The following is a 24,763-nucleotide window of genomic DNA, read 5'->3' as shown; positions in this document are numbered from 1 at the left end:
AGAAAAATACTTGTTTGTGCAAATATAACAAATCCAATACTGGTGACATTGGTTTATTGTGTTGAGGAATGTGATATATCGCACAAGCTTTTTAGGAACAGGTGGGATCATAATTGCATATGAAGAGAAGATCACCGAATTCACTTAATTCCTTTAATTTTTTTATGTTCAGTAACGCATGCTTGAGAAAATAACTATGATATTATACTGACAATAAACAGGTGTGTAGTATCGGTTGAACTAGTCCAAAATTAAAGAGTTCGCGAGAGAACAAACAAAAAGCAAGCATTGTTCATATGTTTTAGTCACAGAAGAAGACAACGCTAGGTTTCAGGATTAAAGAAGATGATAGATTTCAAAAGATATACCGACAATAAATGAATCACTACGTAGCATAACGCAAAATCAATGAACCGTTTAGTCATATACTGTTATAAATAAAGCTGTTACGTAACAGCGTTATATTTTAATAACGAAAAACAAATTATATTTTCTTCTGTGACAACGCCGTTACCGTTACTGACAGTCGAAAACGGTGTGTTACTCTGGCTTCAGAACGCCAATGGCAGACTGCCTTACGCCGTTTTCAGCGGCCTGGTTATCTGCTTTCTAACGAGTTCTTTACGTCACCTCTTTAGGGATCAAGTCACCATCCAAAATAGCGACTACCATGTAGTTAGATAGCAATTTCGAAAATAGTATTTTAGTATTTTAGCATTGTAGTATTTTTGTATTTCAGTATTTTAGTATTTTGGGGGGATTCCGGGTTTAAAAAAGGTTAAAATCGTTTTGTATTTTATCTTTTTCTGTAGATTCATAACCATTTTAATTACAATCTAATTCCTTATTTTTAAGTGTAATGTGATGTATAAAGATGTTAAGTTCTTTCCTTTTCCTATTTTTATCTTTATTTTTTCTTTTTCTTTTGTTTTTGTATTTTTTCTTATGTTTCTTTATATTCAATTTTGGCTTTTTTCTTTATTTTTCCTTTTTTTAAAGTCATTCTGGAATTAATGTTACATAATAATGAAATAAAAAAACAACCTGCAAGGCCGTTTGAGTACGGAAAGAGTCGTCTCTTTTTTAGTGAGCCGAGCCGAAAAAAATAACATGTTTAGCATTTGCTCAGAATATGTCAAATTCTTTGACATACAACTTATTTTCAAAGTAATGGAAATAGTTAGTTTACTTGGTAACTACTTAATTTTACGATAGATTAAATTCAGTAACTAACTCAGTTACTTTTTGGAAAAAGTAGTGAGTATAACTAATTACTTTTGATTATATTGTGACCAACACCGGTCATATGTTTGTCGCGCAAACTGCGCATGTGCACAAAAAAGTCTTTTGTGAGGATAACCCAAATTGCTAAAAGTCATCAAAGTGTTTGAGATGTGTTTTCATGACTTGGTACTTTTGGTAAAAAAAAAAGAAAAAAGTATTTGAATATAAATCCGAGTTAACATGCTATTGCTGGTCGATTAAATCACCCCCTTGAGTCACATGGTCGTTCACTCCTCCTACCCTCCCACCCCAGTAGTAGCATGGGAAGTCTTTTTGTTTTTCATTCATTCAAGTGATCCATTCATTATCCTACCGATTAATCTCACGAGGTTCACTGGGGTGCCAGATATGATCCAGAGCTGACTTTGATCAGTGGACAGGGGGCATCCCAGGCTGGTTGCAAGCCAATGACAGGTGTATGGCATTTTATCTTTAATTCCTTTACTTTGCTGGTATTACAATCTTTTGGAGTCTTGCTAAATTGCATCTGAATTGAGAAAAATAGAGACAGGAGCAAGCCATCACCACTAGTGAACATCCGGACTGACAAGCTAACATCAATCACGTTCTCTTGCACTTAAACTGTCAGGTGACAGGTTGCAAATTTTGTCGTCTTTTACTCCTCTGTTGCATCCTTTTGACCCATTCCTGGCCTATCCAAAGTGACCACCAAGAACATGAGAACAGTAGACTTAGGAGACTCAATTAAAAAACAGTCTTTCATGTGAAGAAACCACCCTTAGTTATGGTGAGCATATGAGTTGCCAAAAGAGAAACAGAGTGGAGAGAGAGCGAGCTAGAGATGAAGCGGAGAGAATCCATGTGTGAAAAAGAGAGAGCTCCAAGTATAGAGCAGCAAAGCCCAGCAACAGCAGCTATCGGGACAGTCAAAGAGAGAGACAGCCGCCTTTCTCTCTCGTTCCTTCAGATCTCCCCGAGCTAAGCGCAGCTGTAGGGCTGCTACTGCTTGCTAACGCCGGATGGTGGAAGGTGTAATTCTGTACACAGCCCACGGCAAGAAGCACATAATCTACGGAGTGTCTGCTCCGTTTCCTTGACTTCCACACGAGTCGAAGGACTGATGCGTTGGCTGTGGACTTGAAGACCAATGATCCCGAAGTGGCAGACCCTCTCATTAAGGTAGGCGCTCGGTTCTTTAAACCTCTAATCAACTTTAGTTCAGTACAATAACTGCACAGAGTCTGTTCAACTTAACCAGGAAATTCTTCAAAACCTGTTATTTGTGCCTTTATCATTTTCTGCTTGAGTTAGTTTTTGGCTCGTTTTCAAAGAAGAACCTTTATTGCTTATCATGAGCCCTCAAAGTTTTTGTGAAATTACATGAAGGGCATGGTAGGCTGTCACTGGTGCACAGCGCAGGTGAGAGCAGCCTGAAAGCGACCATGTGGGAGACAGTGCTCCGACCACTTTCAAGTGTTTATCTTGTCTTAGGAGCAAATTTGGTGGAGGTTAAATGCATTAATAACATTCCTATCCACAATTTCCTCGTCTTAAAGTGACTGCTGTATGGTTCCCTGGCTCAAACAAATACGGACTGGCGTTTGTTCTTGAAACCCAATTGATGAGTCTCACCTGGCTTTACACATATCGGGAACCAGTGGCATGCCGTGGATTCTACACATAGGCCTTTACTCCAGTCCGAAATAGTAATGTGTGGTTCGCGAGCAAACAGGCCAATATCAGCCAGCTCTTGGAAGCGAACACTATATGTGCGGACTCAGGTGGAGTAGAGATAACTTGGGCCAACCCCTGGCCCCACAGCGCTCAGTTTTTTGGGTCTGACAGCAAGCGACCTTGGATTGCAAACATAAAGCCTGTCCTTTGTAATGAAATCTAAGTTAAACAAGACTGTATAAACAGAAAAACAATAACAGGTGGATGATGAAAAAATAAGTCCGCGAATAAGTTCTATCCAACCACAACGTACCGTTTCGGCCCAAAATTCAGATTGGTCGGGACGGGCTCGGGCTCTCTTTTATAATTTTACATCTAGGTTGAAAGTGGTGGACAAAAGTTTTATCACAATTCATTTTGGGTTTTGCGAAAGGCTGGCTCACGAGTTTTCGGCAGTATTATTCCCTTATATAAATGGCTATTGGCGAAATCACTCTGGTGGATTACCGCCCCCTAACGAGTCATAGTTTGCGAAACAGGTGACATATCTCATGGCCATTAGACTTCAGACGCCAACTCACAATCTGATTGGCTCAACCAACAGATTTTCTCAAGACTAATATTACGGGAGACGGCTTGCAGATTTTGTTTGAGAAAGTCTCCAGGTAGATTTTTGATCCTACCAACAACTAATGGCTAAGATGTGATTGTTTGAATACCTAAATATTGAAGAAGCGCAACTAGGGAGAAGCAATAAAAGAAGGCTGTAAGAAAATTTTAAAATGTTAACAAGTACTGAAGGCTAAAAATAAATAACATCACATATCTCAGATATGTTTTTAGACAAGCAGAGAAGACTTTGAAGGCTCCTATGGCCAACCACTATAGTGTTCACACACATATTTACATTTTTAAACTGGATCTCTATCCATCCAAGCTGTCAAGACCGTGCAGAGTGGCCATGACCTGTGACGCCGCCTCAATAGATATATATCCTCTTGATGTGACCATGTGCCGGTCTTTTATAGCTTACAAAGTCTCAGTGGCTAATGGTCAGCATTTTCTGTAAAAAAAAAAAACATGCCACCATAGAATTGACAGCAAAATCCACCATTTAGTTTTAAAAGTGAATTTGTCCCTCCAGGTTGCGAAACAGAGGCACACATTTTGCAAGCTGCCGAATGATTATAAAAACCCCTATCCAACATCCCTCATGAGAGAGAAAAAAACAGTCTCAGTCCTGCTGCCAGTATAAGAATATATGTGCCATCGACTTGTGTTTGCCAAATGTATTCTCAATTCCCATTATGAAGCACACAAAAGTCCCTAGTAATATAAGTATGCGCTGGAAACCAGAATTATTTGGCTGGACTGAAACCAGATACAAGTTTGATGAAATAGAATTTTGAGCTTTGCTTTGTGAAAAAAGTGTTCTCTTATTTTTTCATCTCCTTTAAGAAAAATGTATTTTAGTCATGGATAGCGGATGAGAATCAGCATCTGATATATTGGTCCTCAGGCAGAAAACTGTATAGTGCCCATGCCAGATTGATGAGGGGATCTTCAATAATCTTAGTAGCTTGCAAACAAAGGGCAGATTTAAGACATAAATTGAAGATGTAAATCGACAGGCGGATCAGTGTTATGATGTTCAATTTCGTGGTGGAGAAAAAACTGCTCCCGAAAGGTAAAACTCTTAGTTTGCTGGTCAGAATATGTTCACACTTCATCTCTGGCCACAAGCCTGAACAAAACTACAAGATTACAGAAACTGGTTTATTCCCTGGGCTTTCCTCTCAAAGTGTGAGGAGAAGCTTGTGTCATGGAGGACAGTGGTACCAAACCACGGGCCGCGGACCAGTCCTGGAGAGTGGGTTGTCCTCTGCCCACTGCTCAAAGATAGGTGGGATGGGCTCCAGCACCCCCACGTTTATACCTAGGAAAAGTGGCGTAGAAAATGGATGGATGGATGCTCTATTGGCTACGGTCAGCCTGAACCTGAACAGTTTTTTTTAAGCTGTGAGTTTGAGATAGACATTGCTCCCAAAAGCCGGAGATTTGGATTTTTTGGTCAGAATAATGATAACAGTCAAATTTTACCACAAAGCTGAGCCAAACCATAAGATTATGGAAACAAGTGTAAATGCATCCCCGGGTTGTCCTCTCTAGTTTGGGTGAGAAGTTAAAGTAACGTGTGACAGTGGTCCCAAACCATAAGGCTGCGCATCAGAACTGTGCCTTGGGTTGTTCGGTACCAAGCCCTACAAAAAGAAAAATCCATACCATTATATTTTGCTTACTGTTTTATTGACACCACTACGGTCACACCAAATGGTAGGTTTGAGCTGGTGCGTTTAAACCAGTGTGGTTTGGCTGGTGCTATAATTATGTTAGAAGCAGAAGATATCAAGCCACATTTTTGCAATTATAGCCGATCAGCATGGAGAGGTCAACTTCTGCCTACTACAACAAGTTACACAGAATATCCTGGACACATCTTTGATCCAATCTAGTGAAGAATCAAACATTTTCGACATTGGAGAAGAGATCAATCCTTGCAAGTTTAGAGTAAATTGCTTTGAACACTATTTTTTTAATCAGAATCTAATGTGGTGGTTACCGATTTGGCTAGTGCTCATGGTTTCCCGCCCAAATTAATTTGACATATCCTCATATTGTCTATAGAATTCATCATTAAGGAAGCAATACATATTTGAAATTTAGCTTTTAATTATTAATTTTTCAGTTTGTTGTGAAATCCTGGGGGTTTGTTGGCCGCATGGTGGAAAGGAAAAAAAATACTCAGAAAAGGTTCTGGATTCCTTTTTGTTGCATCCCACAGCCAAGGAATAGGGAAAATGAGAATCATGGTTTGGGTTTTTCCATGTTTCCTGAAAAGGGAGATGTGGTGGCTTTTGGTATTCTTGGTTGCCATTATTCTTAGACCGCCTAGGCCGTCGAGGCCTTCGCCTCGTCGACCCAGTCCACCCACTTTGCTTCCCCCTCCCGTAAGTACGGGTGGAGGCACCAATAACAAAAGAGAGCAATTTGAAGCTTGTGTGGTGTTTTATAGGTGTGGGCAGACCTGGCCAAGATTGGCGGTCTTAGTAACCGCCCTGTAAGTGGAGTCGGGTGGTGGGATTTCCCCGATGCAAGGGTTAGGGTTACGAGAATTAGTTTATGGACATCACACAACACCACTTTTTGCAAGGGTTGGTTAATTTGGTGAATTTTGAATACTTAGAGTGTAGCTCGACGATATTTTGAAATAAATGGTACCATAGCGACCGAAGTGGGTTGCATTGAATTGGGTCAGAGTTGCCCGTGTCATGTGATGTTGGTACGATGTTACCAGGACACTCAATTATTGCACAGTGTATTCACGGTTTTTATTATTCAAGTTGTCATTAATGTAATTGTTATTGTTTGTAGTGTTATCATAGTTATTGTCATTATTGTTAATTTAGGAAAAAGTACAAACGTGTGTAATACTGACCTTGGAAACATTGTAAGACATTAAACCAGACAGTGGTACATCAAAGATTAGGGACTGCTCAAATAGGAGGGAATCAGAGCAGAATCTTTGCTCTTCTACATTGACCAGAACTTAATGACGTTGCTTAAACATCGGGTAAAATTGCTGAAACATTACTTGGTCAGGTTTTAAAGGCATATCAGAATAGAGTGAAAGTAAAAAATAATAGTTTATGCTAACCATTTGCCATTAATTCTTTGGTGAATAAAAATCAGTGACGCAAAGATTGATTCACTGTTAATGTTGGAGACACAATGCAGTCAGCAATTCTGTGAGATTATTCTGCAGACATGGGACCAAGTCACACATGTGCAAGTCTCAAGTAAGTCTCAAGTCTTCACCTTCAAGTCCCAAGTAAGTCCCAAGTATTTTTTTCTTGGGCAAGTCAAGTCACAAGTCAAGTCCCGAGTCTTAGATTGCCAAGTCCAAGTCAAGTCACAAGTCATAAAAACAGCGACTCGAGTCGACTCGAGTCCAAGTCACTAAGTCTCAAGTCCCCATGTCTGTTATTCTGTGTTTTTCTGTGTTGCCTTTCTGCAGCTTAGTTAGAGACGTTTTGGTAACTGTTTTCACAATGTGTGGGAGGGTCATGAACAAAAGGGTTAATGGATTAGTTCAAGGAGTATTATTGTACCCTGTTGATTTAACAGAGCAAGTTCAAGCTCTACAAAACCTCTGTAATTTTTGCATCTCAAGTGGGCTTATTTTCCCAGATTAAACACTTTCCCTTACTCCCAGCTAAATTGCTTACAGTGTTTATGTCTTGTTTTTTCAAGGTTGAAGATCAAGACAGGTGTGACAAATTTTCACGCACACTGAGGGAATTCTACATCCCGATTAAATGTTTACATTTTTTTTTATCTCATTTGGAGTTCATTTTATCTGATATGTGTGAGAGGCATAAAGTGTAGAACAGATCATTAATACGTCACAAGACTCAATTCACGTTTTCCTAAAGTAGTAACGTTTTGTAATACCAAGGAGTGAACCGAGCGGTGACACACTGACACTCCACTAACTCCAACAAAAGTACTAAAGTTATAAACTGCCCCCGATGGTCTGCCCATAGCTATTGGTGTGGACCAGAGAAGTGTTTCTCAACCTTTTTGAGCCAAGGCACACTTTTTACATTAAAAAAATATCGATGCACACCATGTGATCAAAAATGTAGCCTACTAAGTTTCATTAAGGTGTGTTCTTTTAGCTCCTAATTAATCATGTTGTGGCTAAGGAGGAATGGTTTTACCAGATTCCGATGTTGTTTTTCTAGAAGAAAAGAACACAAATACTAGTTAAAATGAGCAAAACATTCTCTGTTGGTGGAACAAAAAAAATGTTTTACCACGTTGGAACTTTTTTTTTCAATAGAATAAAATATTAATAAATGGAATAAGCGAAAATATGTGCTTGATTATTACCTTTTTGTTTATAGTTATTGCAGTGCAATCTTAGACAGCATTATCAAACAAAATCAGGTGTTCAATACATTTCCCCTGTACAACCTCATGAGCAGATAATTAGTATATACATGGTAAAAAAATGTTGATCTGCCGCCACCTACTGATATGAATTAACTGTATACTTACTTGGTTGATCGCTGGAAGAAAACAAATATATTGATCAGAGGCATTCTTTTTGCTAACATAAAATTGGACAATTTCCTGCAGCACGCTAGACAGGGCCTTATGGCACAGTAGTGTGCCCCGACACACCGGTTGAAGAGAGAGTTTGAAAACATTTTAAAACTTACAAAATATTATAATTACTTGCAAGATTCACTTGTGACAGGAAACTGCATCCTTCAACCATATATTGCGGTCCCAAACACACGTATTAAATTTCTCTGTTTTTATCGACTGAACGAGATTGCTCGAAAACCACGTTTTACGCTCAGTGACAAGAGAATGGTACTCACCATAGTTGCATGAATATGTTACATGCATGTCTTCTTTGTCTTCTTTTACTCACCTTATGTGACCTTAACACAACATACCGTTTGGTAACCCAGCAATATAAATCCAGGGTATGTCTTATAGAAGGTCACCAATGCATAATGGATGCAAATTGGTGTAAAATATTGATCTACGTAACATTTGTTCTTGAATAAAGAGCTCAATGACAAGGTGTCTCTTTCCTTTCAGCTGAATGGAAACAGAACAATTTTGAAAAATGTCATGGACCCGTATAAGAGGATTATAGCATTTACTGTAGCCGCTCGGCCAACGCAGCTACAACAACCTGTTTTATTTCAGTCTTGTCCTCAATTTTATTCTATCAAGCTCTTACATCTGTATCGTCGATCGAGTCAAGTTAACATATTTGAGATACGTAAGAGTAATCTGGTATTGAACATAGGACATTGAATATATTGTGGTAGAAGTCAAACTAATAATTATAATAGAGACAATTGCTTTAATTCAATATCATTTTAGTTCAGAATTGAATTTAGCGGGTACTGATTCGGCTAGCAGTTTGGGCTCATGGTTTTCCACCCGAATTAATTTGAAATAGCCTCATAATGTGTCTAGCATTTATCATAGATGAAGCAATACTCTAAACATAATTTATTTTCAACTTTCAATTATCGATTTTTCAGTTCATTGCTATGGATAGGGATTGATCAGTCCAAAAGGAGAATAATATAGAGAAACAAATAAATACTACTTATGGTTTGATTCCAACAAAATGTTTTATTTACATAACAAGGGAAATTCAATCAAACTAAAAAAAAAAGTTTACTTATCGTGGTTTTTCTATTCCGTGAATTTTCATCTTGCATTTTGTTCTGCATACTTGGATAAACAAAGGAAGATGCTTTCTATTGCCAACAAATCTGTACCTTTTGACCACCTAAACTTGCTCTGGTGCTCCGCTAGTTTCTCACTGGTGCTTTTTCCAAAATATTTGAGGATGGAAGAAATATGTGGTTTCTGTAGGACAGAACCGGAAGGCAAAAGCAGTTTTCCATAGCATCTACATGATGGTGGGAAAGTATCATGTACAGTATATGGATCGGGCCCTTTATCCAATCGTGTGCTATAAAAGATGACTTAACATTGTAATTTGAAAGTACAAAAGGTCTTTAAAGAATACATATTGTTTAAATTAAAGTACACTAGTTTTGTTTATTGAGCAATTATTGTAGCCTTTCAGTTGGGTTTGTTTTTGACTAATAAGTAATAAATAGATTTGTTTTTGCGGGTTTGACTATTATGGGATGTTTGTAAAACGAGGGATAACCGGAGTTGATGTATTTTTGCTGATTATCTAGTTGTATTTATTTATTTATTTTTTATTCAATGAATAAAGTTTTCGTTACCACTAGGAGGTGCTTAATAAGACACACTGGCAGTGTTCCCTCTAAACTGAGCCCGTGCGCAATTGCGCACTGCTCGCACATTCTCAGCGCACAAGAAAATCTAGCCAGCGCCCAAAAATGAGGGATAAAAATTACTAATTAAGAAGTCAAGTTAGGTTAAGTCATTTTTATTTGTATAGCCCTTAATCACAAAGAGCCTCAAAGGGCTTCACAGGTTATTACACTTAAGCAGTTTAGGTTATTCATATGCTATAGAGTAGGAGTGAGTTTTAAGCTTAAATTTAAACATTTCCACTGAGGTTGCAGATCGGATCTCAAGGGGAAGAGCATTCCACAACATTGGTGCCCGGATGGAGAACGCTCTCGAACCTGCGGAACACTTCTTGGCTCTTGGGATCACCATAAGACCGGCGCTCTCAGAACGAAGGCTTCGAGCCGGAACATAGGGGGAAATCAGATCTGAAAGATATGAGGGGGAAAGTCCATTTATGATTTTGAATAATAATAAGAGAACCTTGAAATCACATCTTAAGCTAACAGGGAGCCAATTCAGGTTAGCCAAAATTGGGGCGATGTGATCGGACTTTTTTGTCCTAGTTAAAAGCCTCGCTGCGGCATTTTGTACCAGCTGAAGACTCTTGAGTCTGGTCATCGGAAGACCGGAGAGTAGTGCATTACAGTAATCGAGACGGGAGGTAACAAACGCATGAATTATTATCTCCGCATCCGACTGAGACAGTATAGGATGAATTTTAGCAATGTTATGAAGATGGAAGAAAGAGGTTCTAGTAATTTTCTTCACATGTGTTTTAAAGGACAGATCGGGGTCAAAAGTGACACCTAAATTTTTAAGTGAGTCACTCTGTCTGATGTGACATTTGTCAATGTTCACAGCAGTTTTAGAGAATAAGTCGCGGCATTTAGATGGACCAATAACTAACATTTCAGTCTTTTCAAAGTTAAGACGCAAGAAATTGAGTGACATCCACTCTTTTATCTCCATCAGGAGATATAGTTGAGTGTCATCTGCGTAGCAATGGAAACTGATATTATACTTGCGAATAATGTCACCTAATGGAAGCATGTAAATGCTGAAAAGAAGGGGGCCAAGCACTGAACCCTGCGGAACACCACAGGTAACACTAAGGGGCTCAGATGTCATTTTGCCATATTTAACCCAGTGAGAGGTAGGATCTTAACCATAAGAGGACGTTTCCTGAGAAACCAATCAATTTTTCCAACCGTTCTAGTAAGATATTATGGTCCACTGTGTCAAAAGCAGCACTAAGGTCCAGCAGCAGCAAAAGTGATGAAGCGCCAGAGTCCATTGCCCGTAGGAGATCATTGGTTACCTTAATCAGAGCTGTCTCAGTAGAGTGGTTAGCCCTGAATCCTGATTGCAATGATTCAAAAAGATTGTTCTCGGATATGAAATCATTCAGCTGCTGTGCCACTACTTTTTCAAGTTCTTTAGAAAGAAACGGTAGTTTTGACACAGGTCTATAATTACATAAGCTTTCTGGATCAAGGTTGGGTCGTTTCAGTGTGGGTTTAATAACGGCGGACTTAAAAGCCGCTGGAACTACACCTGAGGAGAGTGATATGTTTATAATATTTAGAACTGAAGGTCAAGGACGCCAAAAAGACCTTTAATAAGTGAACCTGGAAGCGGGTCGAACTGGCAAGTCGTCGGTTTGGCCGTATTCACCATCTGTTTAAGATTATCGAGTGACAGTTCACTAAAACGGGACAATATCCCTGGACAGCCACCATGTCGTGCATCTATAGATTTGAGTGCTTTAGTATGTGTTGAATTAATACTGTCTTTAGCGATTTCTTCCTGTATGCTTTGGATCTTCTTAGTAAAGAAGACCATTATGTCGTGGGCAGAATGAGTGGAGCTATCTGGGATAGTCTGTTGCCTTGTAAGCGATGCTACAGTGTCGAAAAGGACCTTGGGATTGTTCTTTTGTGACGCAAACACCTTTGAAAGGTAGGCTGATTTTGCAGAGGCCAGGGCCGCTTTATACTTCAACAAACTATCACACCAGATTTGATGGAAAACTTCAAGCTTGGTAGCGCGCCACTTTCTTTCAGGTTTCCTGCGTTCTCGTTTAAGGGATCTAGTTTCATCATTAAACCAAGGCGTGCGTCTTTTAGGTCGTGATTTAAGCCGAATGGGCGCTACTGAATCCAGGGCACTAGCCAGGGTAGTATTAAATTCATTTATGAGTGATTCGATAGAGCTTATGTAGGAAGGAAAGGACGCAACTGCTCCTGGAAGAATATCGGAGAGCTCAGAAACTGTGCCCGTGCTTATATTGCGTCCATTGAATCCTTCAGTTTTTTTGGTACTACATTTAGCTAGCACCTCAAATGTAACTAAATAATGATCCGAGATAACTGTAGTACACGGTAACACCGTCATGTTTGAGGTTGAAACTCCTCGAGTCAGAACCAAGTCGAGCGTGTTTCCATCTTTATGGGTTGGCAAATCAATCTGTTAACGTAGTCTGGTGGCGAAGCATTATTTAGTGGTAAAAACTCATCCGGGCGTAACCAAGTCTCACAGAGACCGAAACAGTTAAGTTTATAATCGCGAATAATATTATCTACAAGTAAAGCTTTAGGAGCAAGCGATCTAACATTAAAAATACCAAATTTTAGCTTTGAATCATTTATCTTAGCTGTAGTCTTTGTAGAGATCGTCACAAGATGTCGCCGTTCGTGTGCGTTTGGCTTCAGGCGTCGGTTGACTCGCAGAATCGACGAAGAAATGATGGTTGGATTAGACAGATCTTCATGTCCTTGCTCTTTCAACTTCACATGCTTCCCTGCACGACATCCCCGTTTCTTTTTTCTGTCTTTGCGCCTTCTTCGTCTTCGATTTTTCTTTTTCTTCGGTGGGGCGGGAAAGCAGGGCAAACCCGAGTCCCTTTGGAGCTCGTTCGGGATGTCATGGGTGGTATAGAAAGTGCCCGAAAAGTCGAAATTTAGACGCCCACCCAGTCGGATGAGCTCCTCTCGGCTGTAGGTCTTATTGGCCACGCATGTATCCAAAAAGTAAAGCAGGAGGACAGTGGTAAATAGTAGGATAGCCGGATAGCAACTAGCCGCAACGTAAACACACGCCGCCATGTTGGAAACCGGAACCGGAAATTTTGATTAATTATCCTCCCACATTTGTGTACTTCAAAGACATGCATTTCAGGTGAATTGGCCGGTCCAAATTGTCCCTAGGTGTGAATGAGCGAAAGAGTTGTCTGTCCCTGTGTGCCCTGCGACTGGCTGGCAACCAGTTCAGGGTGTCCCCTGCCCACTGCCCGGAGATGGCTGGGATGGGCTCCAGCCCCCCCGCGACCCTAATGAGGATAAGCGGTACGGATAATGAGATGAGATGAGATCTTGCCACATTTGGGATTATGGTTGCTCACTGTTGTTCCAAGCGTTGCTCACCGACTTTTTGTGAATGCTCAGACCCGTGGAAAATTAGAGGGAACATTGCGCACTGGTATTCCAAAATAAGCAATTGGTTACGTGACTGTTCAAAACCTTCGAGAACACCAGTCCCCGTCCCATTCCTTCTAAAGCCTCCAAACTCCGACATTTATCTGAGCGTATTGTACACACTGATGTGAGCATCAGAGTAAAGTGATGACATTAGAGGAATGCTGAGATATCATGACGCTGACCTCACCGGCATGGGATTCACACCCTCGAAAAAATATCTTCGCAAGAAATGAATGGTAAATATAGAGCAGTTAACAAGTTAGCACCTTGATGGGCGGTGGAAAAACATTCAACCATTCATCCATCCATTTTCTGTGCCGCTTATCTTTACTAGGGTTGCAGGGGCACTGGGGCCCAACCCAGCTATCTTATAGTGAAGAAAAAGAAAACCTTTGGCGTTTTCAGGGGCACCTGTAACAGCAAGTTGGTGGACAATAATGTCAGCTTCTTCCATGTCATCCTCATGTCATGCCAAATAAATGTAAATCTCCCGACCTACGCGTATTAAATAAAATGCACGTTCATATTTTAGTCAACGTTTTTTTACCACCTGGAGGGGGCCAATTAATACACACTGTCCCTTTAAGTGCAAGCATAAAAGAAATGTCGGGAAGGACGTAGAAGACTAACACATCTATCTTAATTTGCCATCAGGTTCCTTTAAAAATTTGGAATGTTAAAAGTTCTTGTTTGATTGAGTGAAGCGACAGCGCACAAACTAACGACAATAAACGGAGTGGGCGAGAAAAGCGCCATTGCAATTTCAACACCGCCGTGCTGTGACAGCCGCTTCACCCACCACTCATGTGCACTCCAGTTTGCTTTTTATTCTGGTTTAAAAATATCAACGTGAGCCAATCGAGCAGCTGTCGTCTACTTGCAATGGTGTCCTTTTAAAACTGTGTTTGGATTTCTGTCGGCTGGTGCTTTGTATGTCGTATATCTTGAATATGTAAATGGTGAGGTCTGCAAAGACAGATTTGGGTGTGAGAAATTGGATAATCATACAGAACGCATAGCCACCACCACCCTAAATGATTAAGATTTTGAAGAAATTTATATATCTCAACCAATGTATAGGACAGGGGTCGGCAACCAAAAATGTTGAAAGAGCCATATGAGACCAAATGCACTCATTTGTCTGAGGTCACAAAAAAATGGAAAGCTCTTTGTAAGCCTGATAATCTATATCTGTTCTAATAATAGCCTTCTAGCAAAATGACTAAATGTAATGCAGCAATGTAATGTGGAGAGTGGTTCACCCCATGGATACTCGATTTTAGGATTCCTTCTCAAGTTTAAAGTCATTACAATATTAATGAATTACAGAATGTTTCATTAAACATTAAAGCAATACAAGAAATAAATCAAATTTTCATTTTCATTTTGATGATTGGAAAATACAACAAAATGGAACTCTCATAACAACAACAAGAGCAACAACAAGAGTGCTATAAAACATAGCATGCATTTATAAACATAACACACCAACCCTTTGATAAGGTTAATTAATTAAAATCGAATTAATGCAGTTCATATTTGATTTCTGTGCTTATGGCAGCATTGTGCGCTTTTCCGATTAATGTGACTTCTGTGTTTAAATGAATTGTGACGCTGCCACTTTAAAAGGGCCAGAGAATGCGCTCAGGAAAGACTGGAGGAAAACAAGCAAGGGAGCTGATTTTGCTCTAGTTACGTATTAACGCTCAGAATCTAAATGTAATATTTATCTTACACATTTTACCGCATTGAAAAACGTTTGTGTCATTTTTGTCATCCTAACAAAAAAATATTAAATCAAAAGTATATTCTCTCCTCCAATTGTATTTCAATATGTAAATAATTTTAGAAAAGGGACAGGGAACCACTCCACAGTGCTAAAAAGCTGTACGCGGCTCCTGAGCCCTGGGTTGCCGACCCTTGATAATAAGTACAGATGCTGCCCTACTTGCAAACGAGATAGGTTCCGGAAAATCGTTAGTAAGTTAAATTTCTTCATAAGTTGCTTCAGTGCTATATTTTGTATCTGTAAGGTTTTTATAAGTATGTTTAGGGCTTGTATAAGTAACCTGTATTGTTTTGTATTAATAAAAAAACATATCATAAAATAATGTGTTCTATAAAGATTTAAAAAAAGTTAAATTTAACTTACTTGTGAAAGAGTTAGTTTACTTCATCCTCCATGGTAGAAAGGGAGCAGTTTCTCAACCGCATCAAGCTTTCTTATTCCACTCTCATTTAAAAAAAAACAGCTCACTTCTTCTTTACACTTTACACGAACCAGATCGAATGGATGCCAGAGATGTTAAAACAATAAAAATGTCAAAGTTCTTAGTATGGTATGTTTACACATGACCTAGGAAGAGGAAGACGGTTTTCTTCTTCCGGGTGGATGCCGGGTGACCTCTCGCAGCGCCATGCGGCGGAAAGAAGCACTACAGTACTGTCCTCTACTCGGAAAAAGGTGCTCACAACACAAAATCGATATTTTTCGACAACCCGAAAAAAATGTTCGTATCTACCGTTTTTCGTAAGTCTTTGTCGTAAGTAGGCGAGCGTCAGTATTCATATTCATTTCACAACTATTTTTGTAAGCATATTGCTGCTAACTTCATCGCACTAACTGTTCTGAAGCACTTACAACTTAAGCTAGTCTCCAAGCACTACCTTGCAAATATTTGCCTATAGACCCTTTCATTTTTTTTGTAAAAATGTTCACGTATCTGGTCGGCGGGGCTTAGCCTGTAAGCAAAAGCTAGGGCGACACAAGCGAACGCGCCAAAATTTTAGCTTCGTATCATCATAACAGATGACTTTGACTGTACGGTTTAATAACCTACATTGCGTGTGAAGTCACAGCCAAAGCTGGAGGCAAAACAAGACATGCGCTGTTCTTCAGGGAAAAAGAAAGCTGTCATTGCTGCTAGTTGTCGTCATGTTGCTTGTATGTGAGCCAGAATCTGAGAAAAAACGTTTGTGATCGTGAATTGACATTTTAGAGCATCCCGGTGGACACTGCTGATGAAATAAAAAGAGAGTTCTCGTAAAACGCATTAAAGCAAAAATATTGTACCGAGGCACTCATCAAAAAAGCTCGGGTTTTCACCGCACACTTCATATCAGGTAAAATAAATGAAACTTTTATGATCGTTGCTATCAGGTTTATTTTACCTATTATATCAGTAAAATGTCTTGTTATTTCCTTAGCTTCAGTTGACTGTCAACATGTAGCCTAAATGCTACTGTTAGATTGTAAACAATGTGTGCCGATGCTCAAACAAACGATGGACTAAATGTTCTGGACTCAATGGCAACAATCATAAACATTTATTTCTCTTACCTGATATGAAGTGTGCACTGCAATCCTGAGCATTTTTGATGATTTCCTTAGTCCAATCCATTTGCTTTAATGCATTTAACTAGGTGCGCTTAAGCAGAGTGGTGGACTTTTTTTTGTATTTATGTTATTATATTAGAAAGTATTTTTGGAACCATGTGCATCCGTGAATGCTTCTTGCCTGAAAATGTATGTCAAAGGTTGTAGTAAAAGTAGGCATCATTGCATTTTTCTGAAGTCCCACTCCTACTTTAGCATGGACTGGAATCCCGATATGTTGTTTGCGTTACCTATTTTTCATAAACGTGGATAATCTTATCGGTTTAAGTTGTATTCTTGGACTGTCCAATCAACCACAAATTAGAAATTCCAACTGATTTTGTGATGTTCTCTATACGTGGTCTAAAACAAACTCAGCTACCTGAGGTCTCTTTGCACTGCTTCTATTTACCTATCTCATGCTCAGCTGTTAAAACACAAAGAAGAAAGATTCTCCCAAGGACAAGGATTTTTTGGGGCAAATCTCCAAAATCTAATTGTAAGGGTATATTATTTTTTCTGTATGTTTTAATAAATTAAATACAAGGCCTAGAAAGATTGATTTTTGAGGTAATTTCTCACATGTATTCATTCATACAGAATTTTTGGTGCGTAAAAATATAACTCAATGTGCCAGATAAGGGGGAAAACAGAACCATTTGAAGAGAATGAAATGATCTGCATTTTATACAGAGCTTTTCAAGTCAATGAAGACTTCCCCAAGCGCTTTACAATGTACTTCAAATTTACCCATTCACACACACTCACACACCAATAGCGGCCGTGCAGCCATGCAAGGCGCCAACCTGCCTATTGGGGGCATTAGGGGTTCAGTGTCTTACCCAAGGACACTTCGACATGTATGAATGGCTGACACCTGTGAAAAAATCGGCACTCACAAACTTTTATTAAACAATAAACCTGAGATGAAGGAAGGAATGAGTATTGCTGTAGATTCTGATTGACAAACACCCCCACACACATAAAGCAGAAGCTGTTTTCAATTATTATGCATGTTATTCAGCCACTAAAACACATAAACAAAAACATGCATCAAGCATGTAATTATCAAAGCTGACCGGGAAGCTACGCACGTCAATTTAATTGGTTTGCTCTGTTGTCGTCTGCCATGAAAACAGACTCAACATCGTGCATTCAAATGAGACAGAAATCTTCAATTACATCAAAAAAAGAAAAAAATGAAAACCATAAAATTGAGATTGGTTGAGCGTTACTTAATAATTGAAGTACTAACTTTTATTTGATTAATTCAAGTTTTTTTATTTCACTGGTGATCATTGTCAAATCTATCAAAGTTCTCTACCTCTGTTAATGGGCTTGATCAGCCCATTAATTTGGAGTCAACAGGTAAAATCAACTCAAACACCCCCAAATATTGCAGCATTATCAAAACTCTTTTCTTCAATAAAGGACAGGATAGGCTTAAATCTGATGAGGAACGCTAGCTAAAATATAAAAAGAGTCAAACCAAACCAAAACGTGAACAACGCAGCGTCGGAAATACTCCAATGCCTTCGAATGGTTCAATCCAGTTGATTCCTAGCACCACTCTCCCCTTTCCTCGCCGCTAGTGTCACTTGCGACATAGCGGCGGAGTCTGTGGAGGCACTTTAAGTGAATTGAAAAGAGCAAAATTAACGAGGCAGACACACAATGTGTTCAGCACCTCCAAAGCTCTGAATCTGAAATCACCACTGCCTCTGTTTATGAATTCAACAGCTATGCTTAATACCCATCAAACAGCCCAGTTTTACTTTCTTCAGTTTCCGTCACTTTCTGTGCCATGCGACTCCTCGGAAATGATTGCGACTTTTGCAAAAGGTTGAAAAACTATGCCAATGGGTACGTTAGTTATGTTGCTCAAGTGTTTGGGTTTATATTACCATTTAAGATGGTATTGTCGGTTACATAGCCTATTTTTCAAATCTTGTAGATAGATAGATAGATAGATACTTTATTCATCCCCTAAGGGAAATTCACATTTCCAGCAGCATCCCTGAGCTGAGAACAGTACAATAATAAAGCCAAAAGAATACAATATACAAATACCCAGTGTGACGTGCAAATGCCCACTGTAGCGTGTTATATAGAGGCATATATACTGGACTGTCTCAGAAAATTAGAATATTGTGATAAAGTTCTTTAATTTCTGTAATACAATTAAAAAAACAAAAATGTCATACATTCTGGATTCATTACACATCAACTGAACTATTTCAAGCCTTTTATTATTTGAATATTGCTGATTTTGGCTTACAGCTGAAAAAAACTCAAAAATCCTATCTCAAAATATTAGAATACTTCCTCAGACCAAGTAAAAAAAATAATTTTATAACAGCAAAACTAAATCAAACATTTGAAAATGTCCATTGATGCACTCAGTACTTGGTTGGGAATCCTTTTGCACGGATTACTGCATCAATCCGGCGTGGCATGGAGGCAATCAGCCTGTGGCATTGCTGAGGTGTTATTGATGCCCAGGATGCTTCGATAGCGGCCTTCAGCTCATTTGCATTTGTAGGTCTGGTGTCTTTCATCTTCTTCTTAACTATACCCCACACATTCTCGATGGGGTTCAGGTCAGGGGAATTAGCAGGCCAATCAAGGACAGTGATGCCATGGTCAGTGCACCAGTTACTGGTGGTTTTGGCACTGTGGGCAGGTGCCAGATCATGCTGGAAAATGAAATACTCATCTCCATAGAGCTTTTCAGCAGATGGAAGCATGTAGTGCTCTAAAATCTCTTGGTACACAGTTGCATTTACTCTGGACTTGATGAAACACAGTGGACCAACACCAGCAGCTGACATGGCTCCCCAAACCATTGCTGACTGTGGGAACTTCACACTGGATTTCAAGCAACTTGGATTTTGCTCTTCTCCAGCCTTTCTCCAGACTCTGGCGCCTTGACTTCCAAATGAAATGCAAAACTTGCTTTCGTCTGAAAAGAGGACTTTGGACCACTCTGCAACTGTCCAGTGCTTCTTCTCCATAGCCCAAGTCAGACGCTTCTTCCGTTGTCTTGAGTTCAGAAGTGGCTTGACCATGGGAATACGGCTATTGTAGCCCATTTCCCGGACACGTCTGTGAACTGTGGCTTTTGATACCTGGACTCCAGCTTCAGCCCACTGTCTTTGAAGCGCCCTCAAATTCTGGAAGCGGCTCTTCTTCACAATTTTGTTAAGGCTGCGGTCATCTCTCTTGGTTGTGCAGCGTTTCCGGCCACATTTTTCCCTTCCAACAGACTTTTTGTGGATATGCTTTTAAACTGCACTCTGTGAACAGCCTGCTCTTTGAGAAATTTCTTTTTGTGTCTTACCCTCCTGATGGAGGGTATCAATGATGGTCCTCTGGACAGCAGTCAGATCAGCAGTGATTTAGTTTACTGAACCAAGCTGAGTGTTTTTAAGGCTCAGGAAACCCTCGCAAGGTGTTTCGAGTTAATTAGATGATTCAGGTGATAAGTTGAATAGCCTACTTGTATACTTTTTCATGATATTCTAATATTTTGAGATAGGATTTTTGAGTTTTCTTAAGCTGTAAGCCAAATTCAGCAATATTAAAATAATAAAAGGCTTGAAATAGTTCAGTTGATGTGTAATGAATCCAGAATGTATGACATTTTTGTTTTTTTAATTGCATTACAGAAAATAAAGAACTTTATCACAATATTCTAATTTTCTGAGACAGTCCAGTATATATATGGCATTCTTCAAAGTTTTCAGCAAAAATACGGAAAAAGTCAATGCACGTGAGAAGCAAAGACATCAAGCTGATGTGAAACATACTGTGGAAAAGTAGTGTCACAGCAGCAAAACTGGCTCTTGTACAGTTATTGATGGAAAGGAAAATTCAGATCCCGATTGTCCGTGGAAACGCTCACTAATGGCTCAGGTGTCAACGGGACTTAAGATGGGAACACATAGAATTAATGAAATAAAATGAATGAATGAATAATTGTCTTTGTTTGTGATTATAATTGTATTATGTTATTTTTCATTTGTCTTTTGACTTGTGCTTTTTGTGTTTGTTTTTTCATGTTCAAAATAAAGTTTCAACTATAGAGTTAATAGATGGGAAAAACTAAACAAAACTATTTTATGATTATGATGATGATCAATCTTATTTTCATTATTACTGCTTTGTGACTATTGTTGCTCTTATAATTTTTTTTATCAATATCCAAATAATGTAAGTGAGCAAAAGCCCTGTACAGTCAATAGATAAGGCAAGCTACTAATTAAGCTTATCATTATTATTACAACTGTTATCATTACTATTGTTTTTGGTGTTGGTATTGTTATCATTATCAACAGCAATTCAGTAATCCCTCGGTTATCGTGGTTAATGGGGACCAAAACCACCCACGAAAAGTGAAATTCCGCGAAATAGCGACGCCCCTTCAAAAATGCTTAAAAAAAAAAAATAAATAATTTAAAAAAATAATATACAGTGCATCCGGAAAGTATTCACAGCGCTTCACTTTTTTTCACATTTTGTTATGTTACAGCTTCATTCCAAATTGTATTAATTTAATCTCTTGTCATTCTACACAAAATACTCCATTATGACAATGTGAAAAAGTTTTTTTTTAACTTTTTTTGAATTTATTAAAAATAGAAAACTAAGAAATCACATTTACATAAGTATTCACAGCCTTTGTCATGAAGCTCAAAATTGAGCTCAGGTGCATCTTTTTTCCACTGATCATCCTTGAGATCTTTCTACAGCTTAATTGAAGTCCACCTGCAGTAAATTCAGTTGATTGGACATGATTTTGAAAAGCACACACCTGTCTATATAAGGTCCCACAGTTGAGTGTGCATGTCAGAGCACAAACAGCAAGCATTAAGTCAAAAGAATTGTCTGTAGACCTGCGAGACAGGATTGTCTTGAGGCACAAATCTGGGGAAGGATACAGAAAAAATTCTGCTGCTTTGAAGGTCCCAATGAGCACAGTGCCCTCTATTATTTGTAAATGAAAGACATTTGGAACCACCAGGACTCTTCCTAGAGCTGGCCGGCCTTCTAAACTGAGCGATCGGGGAAGAAGGGCCTTAGTCAGGAAGGTGACCAAGAACCCGATGGTCACTCTGTCAGAGCTCCAGCGTTCCTCTGAGGAGAGAGGAGAGTCTTCCAGAAGGACAACCATCTCTGCAGCAATCCACCAATCAGGCCTGTATGGTAGAGTGGCCAGACGAAAGCCACTTCTTAGTAAAAGGAACATGGAAGCCCGTCTGGAATTTGCCAAAAAGCACCTGAATGACTCTCAGACCATGAAAAACAAAATTATCTGGTCTGATGAGACAAAGATTGAACTCTTTGGTGTGAATGCCAGGCGCCATGTTTGGAGGAAACCAGGCACCGCTCATCACCAGGCCAATACCATCCCTACAGTGAAGCATGGTGGTGGCAGCATCATGCTGTGGGGATGTTTTTCAGCAGCAGGAACTGGTAGACTAGTCAGGATAGAAGGAAAAATGAATGCAGCAATATATAGAGATATCCTGGATGAAAACCTGCTCCAGAGCGCTCTTGACCTCAGGCTGGGGCGAAGGTTCATTTTTCAGCAGGACAACGACCCAAAGCTCACAGCCAAGATCTCAAAAGATTGGCTTTCAGAACCACTCCGTGAATGTCCTGGAGTGGCCCAGCCAGAGTCCAGACTTGAATCTGATCGAACATCTCTGGAGAGATCTGAAAATGGCTGTGCACAAACGTCTCCCATCCAACCTGATTGAGCTTGAGACTTATTGCAAAGAAGATTGGGCAAAACTGCCTAAAGGTAGGTGTGCTAAACTTGTGGGATTATATTCAAAAAGACTTGAGGCTGTATTTGCTGCCAAAGGTGGATCAACAAAGTATTAAGCAAAGGCTGTGAATACTTATGTAAATGTGATTTCTTAGTTTTCTATTTTTAATAAATTCAAAAAAAGTAAAAAAAAAAAATCACATTGTCATAATGGAGTATTATGTGTAGAATTTCGAGATAAGAGATTAAATGAATACAATTTGGAATGAGGCTGTAACATAACAAAATGTGGAAAAAGTGAAGCGCTGTGAATACTTTCCGGATGCGCTGTATATATATATATATATTTATATATTTATTTTATTTTTTAAAATTATTTTCTTTTATCATTATTATTTTTTAGACCCGGTTAATGGGGACCAAAACCACCCGCGAAAAGTGAAAATCTGCGATGCCCCTTCAAAAATGCTCAATTTTTTTTTTTTTTTTTTAATTTTACTTCATTATTATTATTATATTTTTTAGACCCGCGAAGCTCTGAACCCGCGAACGTGGAACCGTGAAGTAGCGAGGTCCCACTGTATATGTAATAAACTATATAATACTTGTAGAATTATCATTCTTTATGTTATTGTTGAACGTTGTTCTGGTTATTATATTATATTTACCATTATATTATGCAAATGTATTACAATTTTCACTGCAGGAAATATATATAAAAATAATGTATAAAGGAGGCAGCACGGCGGCGCATTGGTTAGCGCGTGTGCGGCACAGTCCTGAGGTCGTGGGAACCTCCTGCGTGGGTTCAAATCCAGCTACCGGCCTTACTGTGCGGAGTTTGTATGTTCTCCCCGTGCTTGCGTGGGTTTCCTTCGGGCACTCCGGTTTCCTCCCACATTCCAAAGACAAGCATTTCAGGTGAATTGGCCGGTCCAAATTGTCCCTAAGTGTGACTGAGCGAGTGAGTTGTCTGTCCACGTGTGCCCTGCGATTGGCTGGCAACCAGTTCATGGTGTCCCCTGCCCACTGCCCGCAGACAGCTGGGATGGGCTCCAGCACCCCCACGACCCTAATAAGGATAAGCGGTACAGCTAATGAGATGAGATGAGAATATATAATGGAAGTTAGATCTCTTGTTGGTGATAGGAATGACTGGAGAGGTCTTGTAAAAGGAGTGTTGGATGTTTGGATGTGTTTAAATGGAGGGGCAGGGCACCTGTCTGATGTGGCAGGGGTAAACCAGTGAAAGCTGTCGGGCCCTGCTGTTGAACAGAAGAGTGTGTCGTGTTACCCTGACCCGAGTGACACGGCCACTTTTTTGTGTCCTGTTTCATCTAGAGGGACGAAAGCATGACCAACTTGGGTACTGATGTGCTTATCTTGTTTGGGTGTTTGGGCATTTGGGTAGGCCATGGTCCAAACATTTTTGTGTGTGTGTTTAGCTACCTTTTCCCTTTTTAATTTTATTTGTTTTTGTATGTGTTTGCCTTGCTGTCGGTCACCCCTCTCGAGGGATATGACCAGGGTAGATAGATAGATAGATAGATATTTATAAACAAAACAATGAGTTGATGATGGTAAAAAACAAACATAGCTTAACTTTTAATAAAAATACAAAAGAGACATATCTGTACAACTCAAAGTAAAGTCAGACAGGTGGAAGCTTTGATGCTGGAGGTATCTGGCTCAAGCTCCCATGTCTTGTCTTTTTAATGCACAGATCAGGACACTTAGCAATGGGTGGTCCTGCGGCCTGGAGGGGCCCCCCTCTAGCAGCAGGTCCAAAGATACTTTGTATGATGGACAACACACACCACCGAAAAATGCCAGTTGTCCCCATGAGCGCCAATGCGAACTATTGTTGTTGTAATAGATACTTATATACTATACTGAACATGTATGGAGACGGCACTGATTATGATGATGATGATGATGATGATGGAGGTAAAAATAGTGATGGCGGTGCTACAGATGATGATGATGATGGTGATAATGAAGTGACTGTGCAGCCACAGAATTTATGTAAATATTTATATTCATGAGGTGCTTGTTACATGTAAATACACAAGAGATCTGGCAATACGACCTAATTATCAAGGAAGTCAATGGTGTAGGATTAAATAAGCATATGCTTCTTCCTATTCCTTTTTGGACATGTAACGTTAGCATTGTTTTTGTTTACTGACTTTTTGTTTTTTATGTTAGAAGTAAAGTTTCATTCATTCATCACACAATAGGAAGGCTTCGCCTTTCAGATGGGTTCAAAGCGATAGTGATGTGTAAAAAAAAAATAATAATAACAATCATGCACATACCCAATTCTTTTAT

General features: G+C 39.4%; 1 protein-coding gene across 3 annotated transcripts in view; it reads left to right on the top strand.

Annotated features, from left to right (window-relative positions):
• Nucleotides 1-1,561: 1,561 nt before the first annotated feature.
• opn7b (opsin 7, group member b) overlaps nucleotides 1,562-24,763 on the top strand; it is a 97,028-nt gene continuing 73,826 nt past the window's right edge. For all 3 annotated transcript variants that reach the window (XM_088332728.1, XM_088332727.1, XM_088332730.1), the window contains exon 1: nucleotides 1,562-2,424. In XM_088332728.1, coding sequence (XP_088188854.1) covers nucleotides 2,393-2,424 — 32 coding nt within the window. In that variant the 5' untranslated portion in view covers nucleotides 1,562-2,392. The remainder of the gene's footprint in view (nucleotides 2,425-24,763) is intronic.

Source organism: Urocampus carinirostris, chromosome 3, assembly GCF_059441175.1.
Source record: "Urocampus carinirostris isolate Australia breed hairy pipefish chromosome 3, RoL_Ucar_1.0, whole genome shotgun sequence".
Lineage (NCBI taxonomy): Eukaryota > Metazoa > Chordata > Actinopteri > Syngnathiformes > Syngnathidae > Urocampus > Urocampus carinirostris.
Note: the sequence above shows the minus strand (reverse complement) of the source record. Positions and strands in the feature narration are given on the sequence as shown.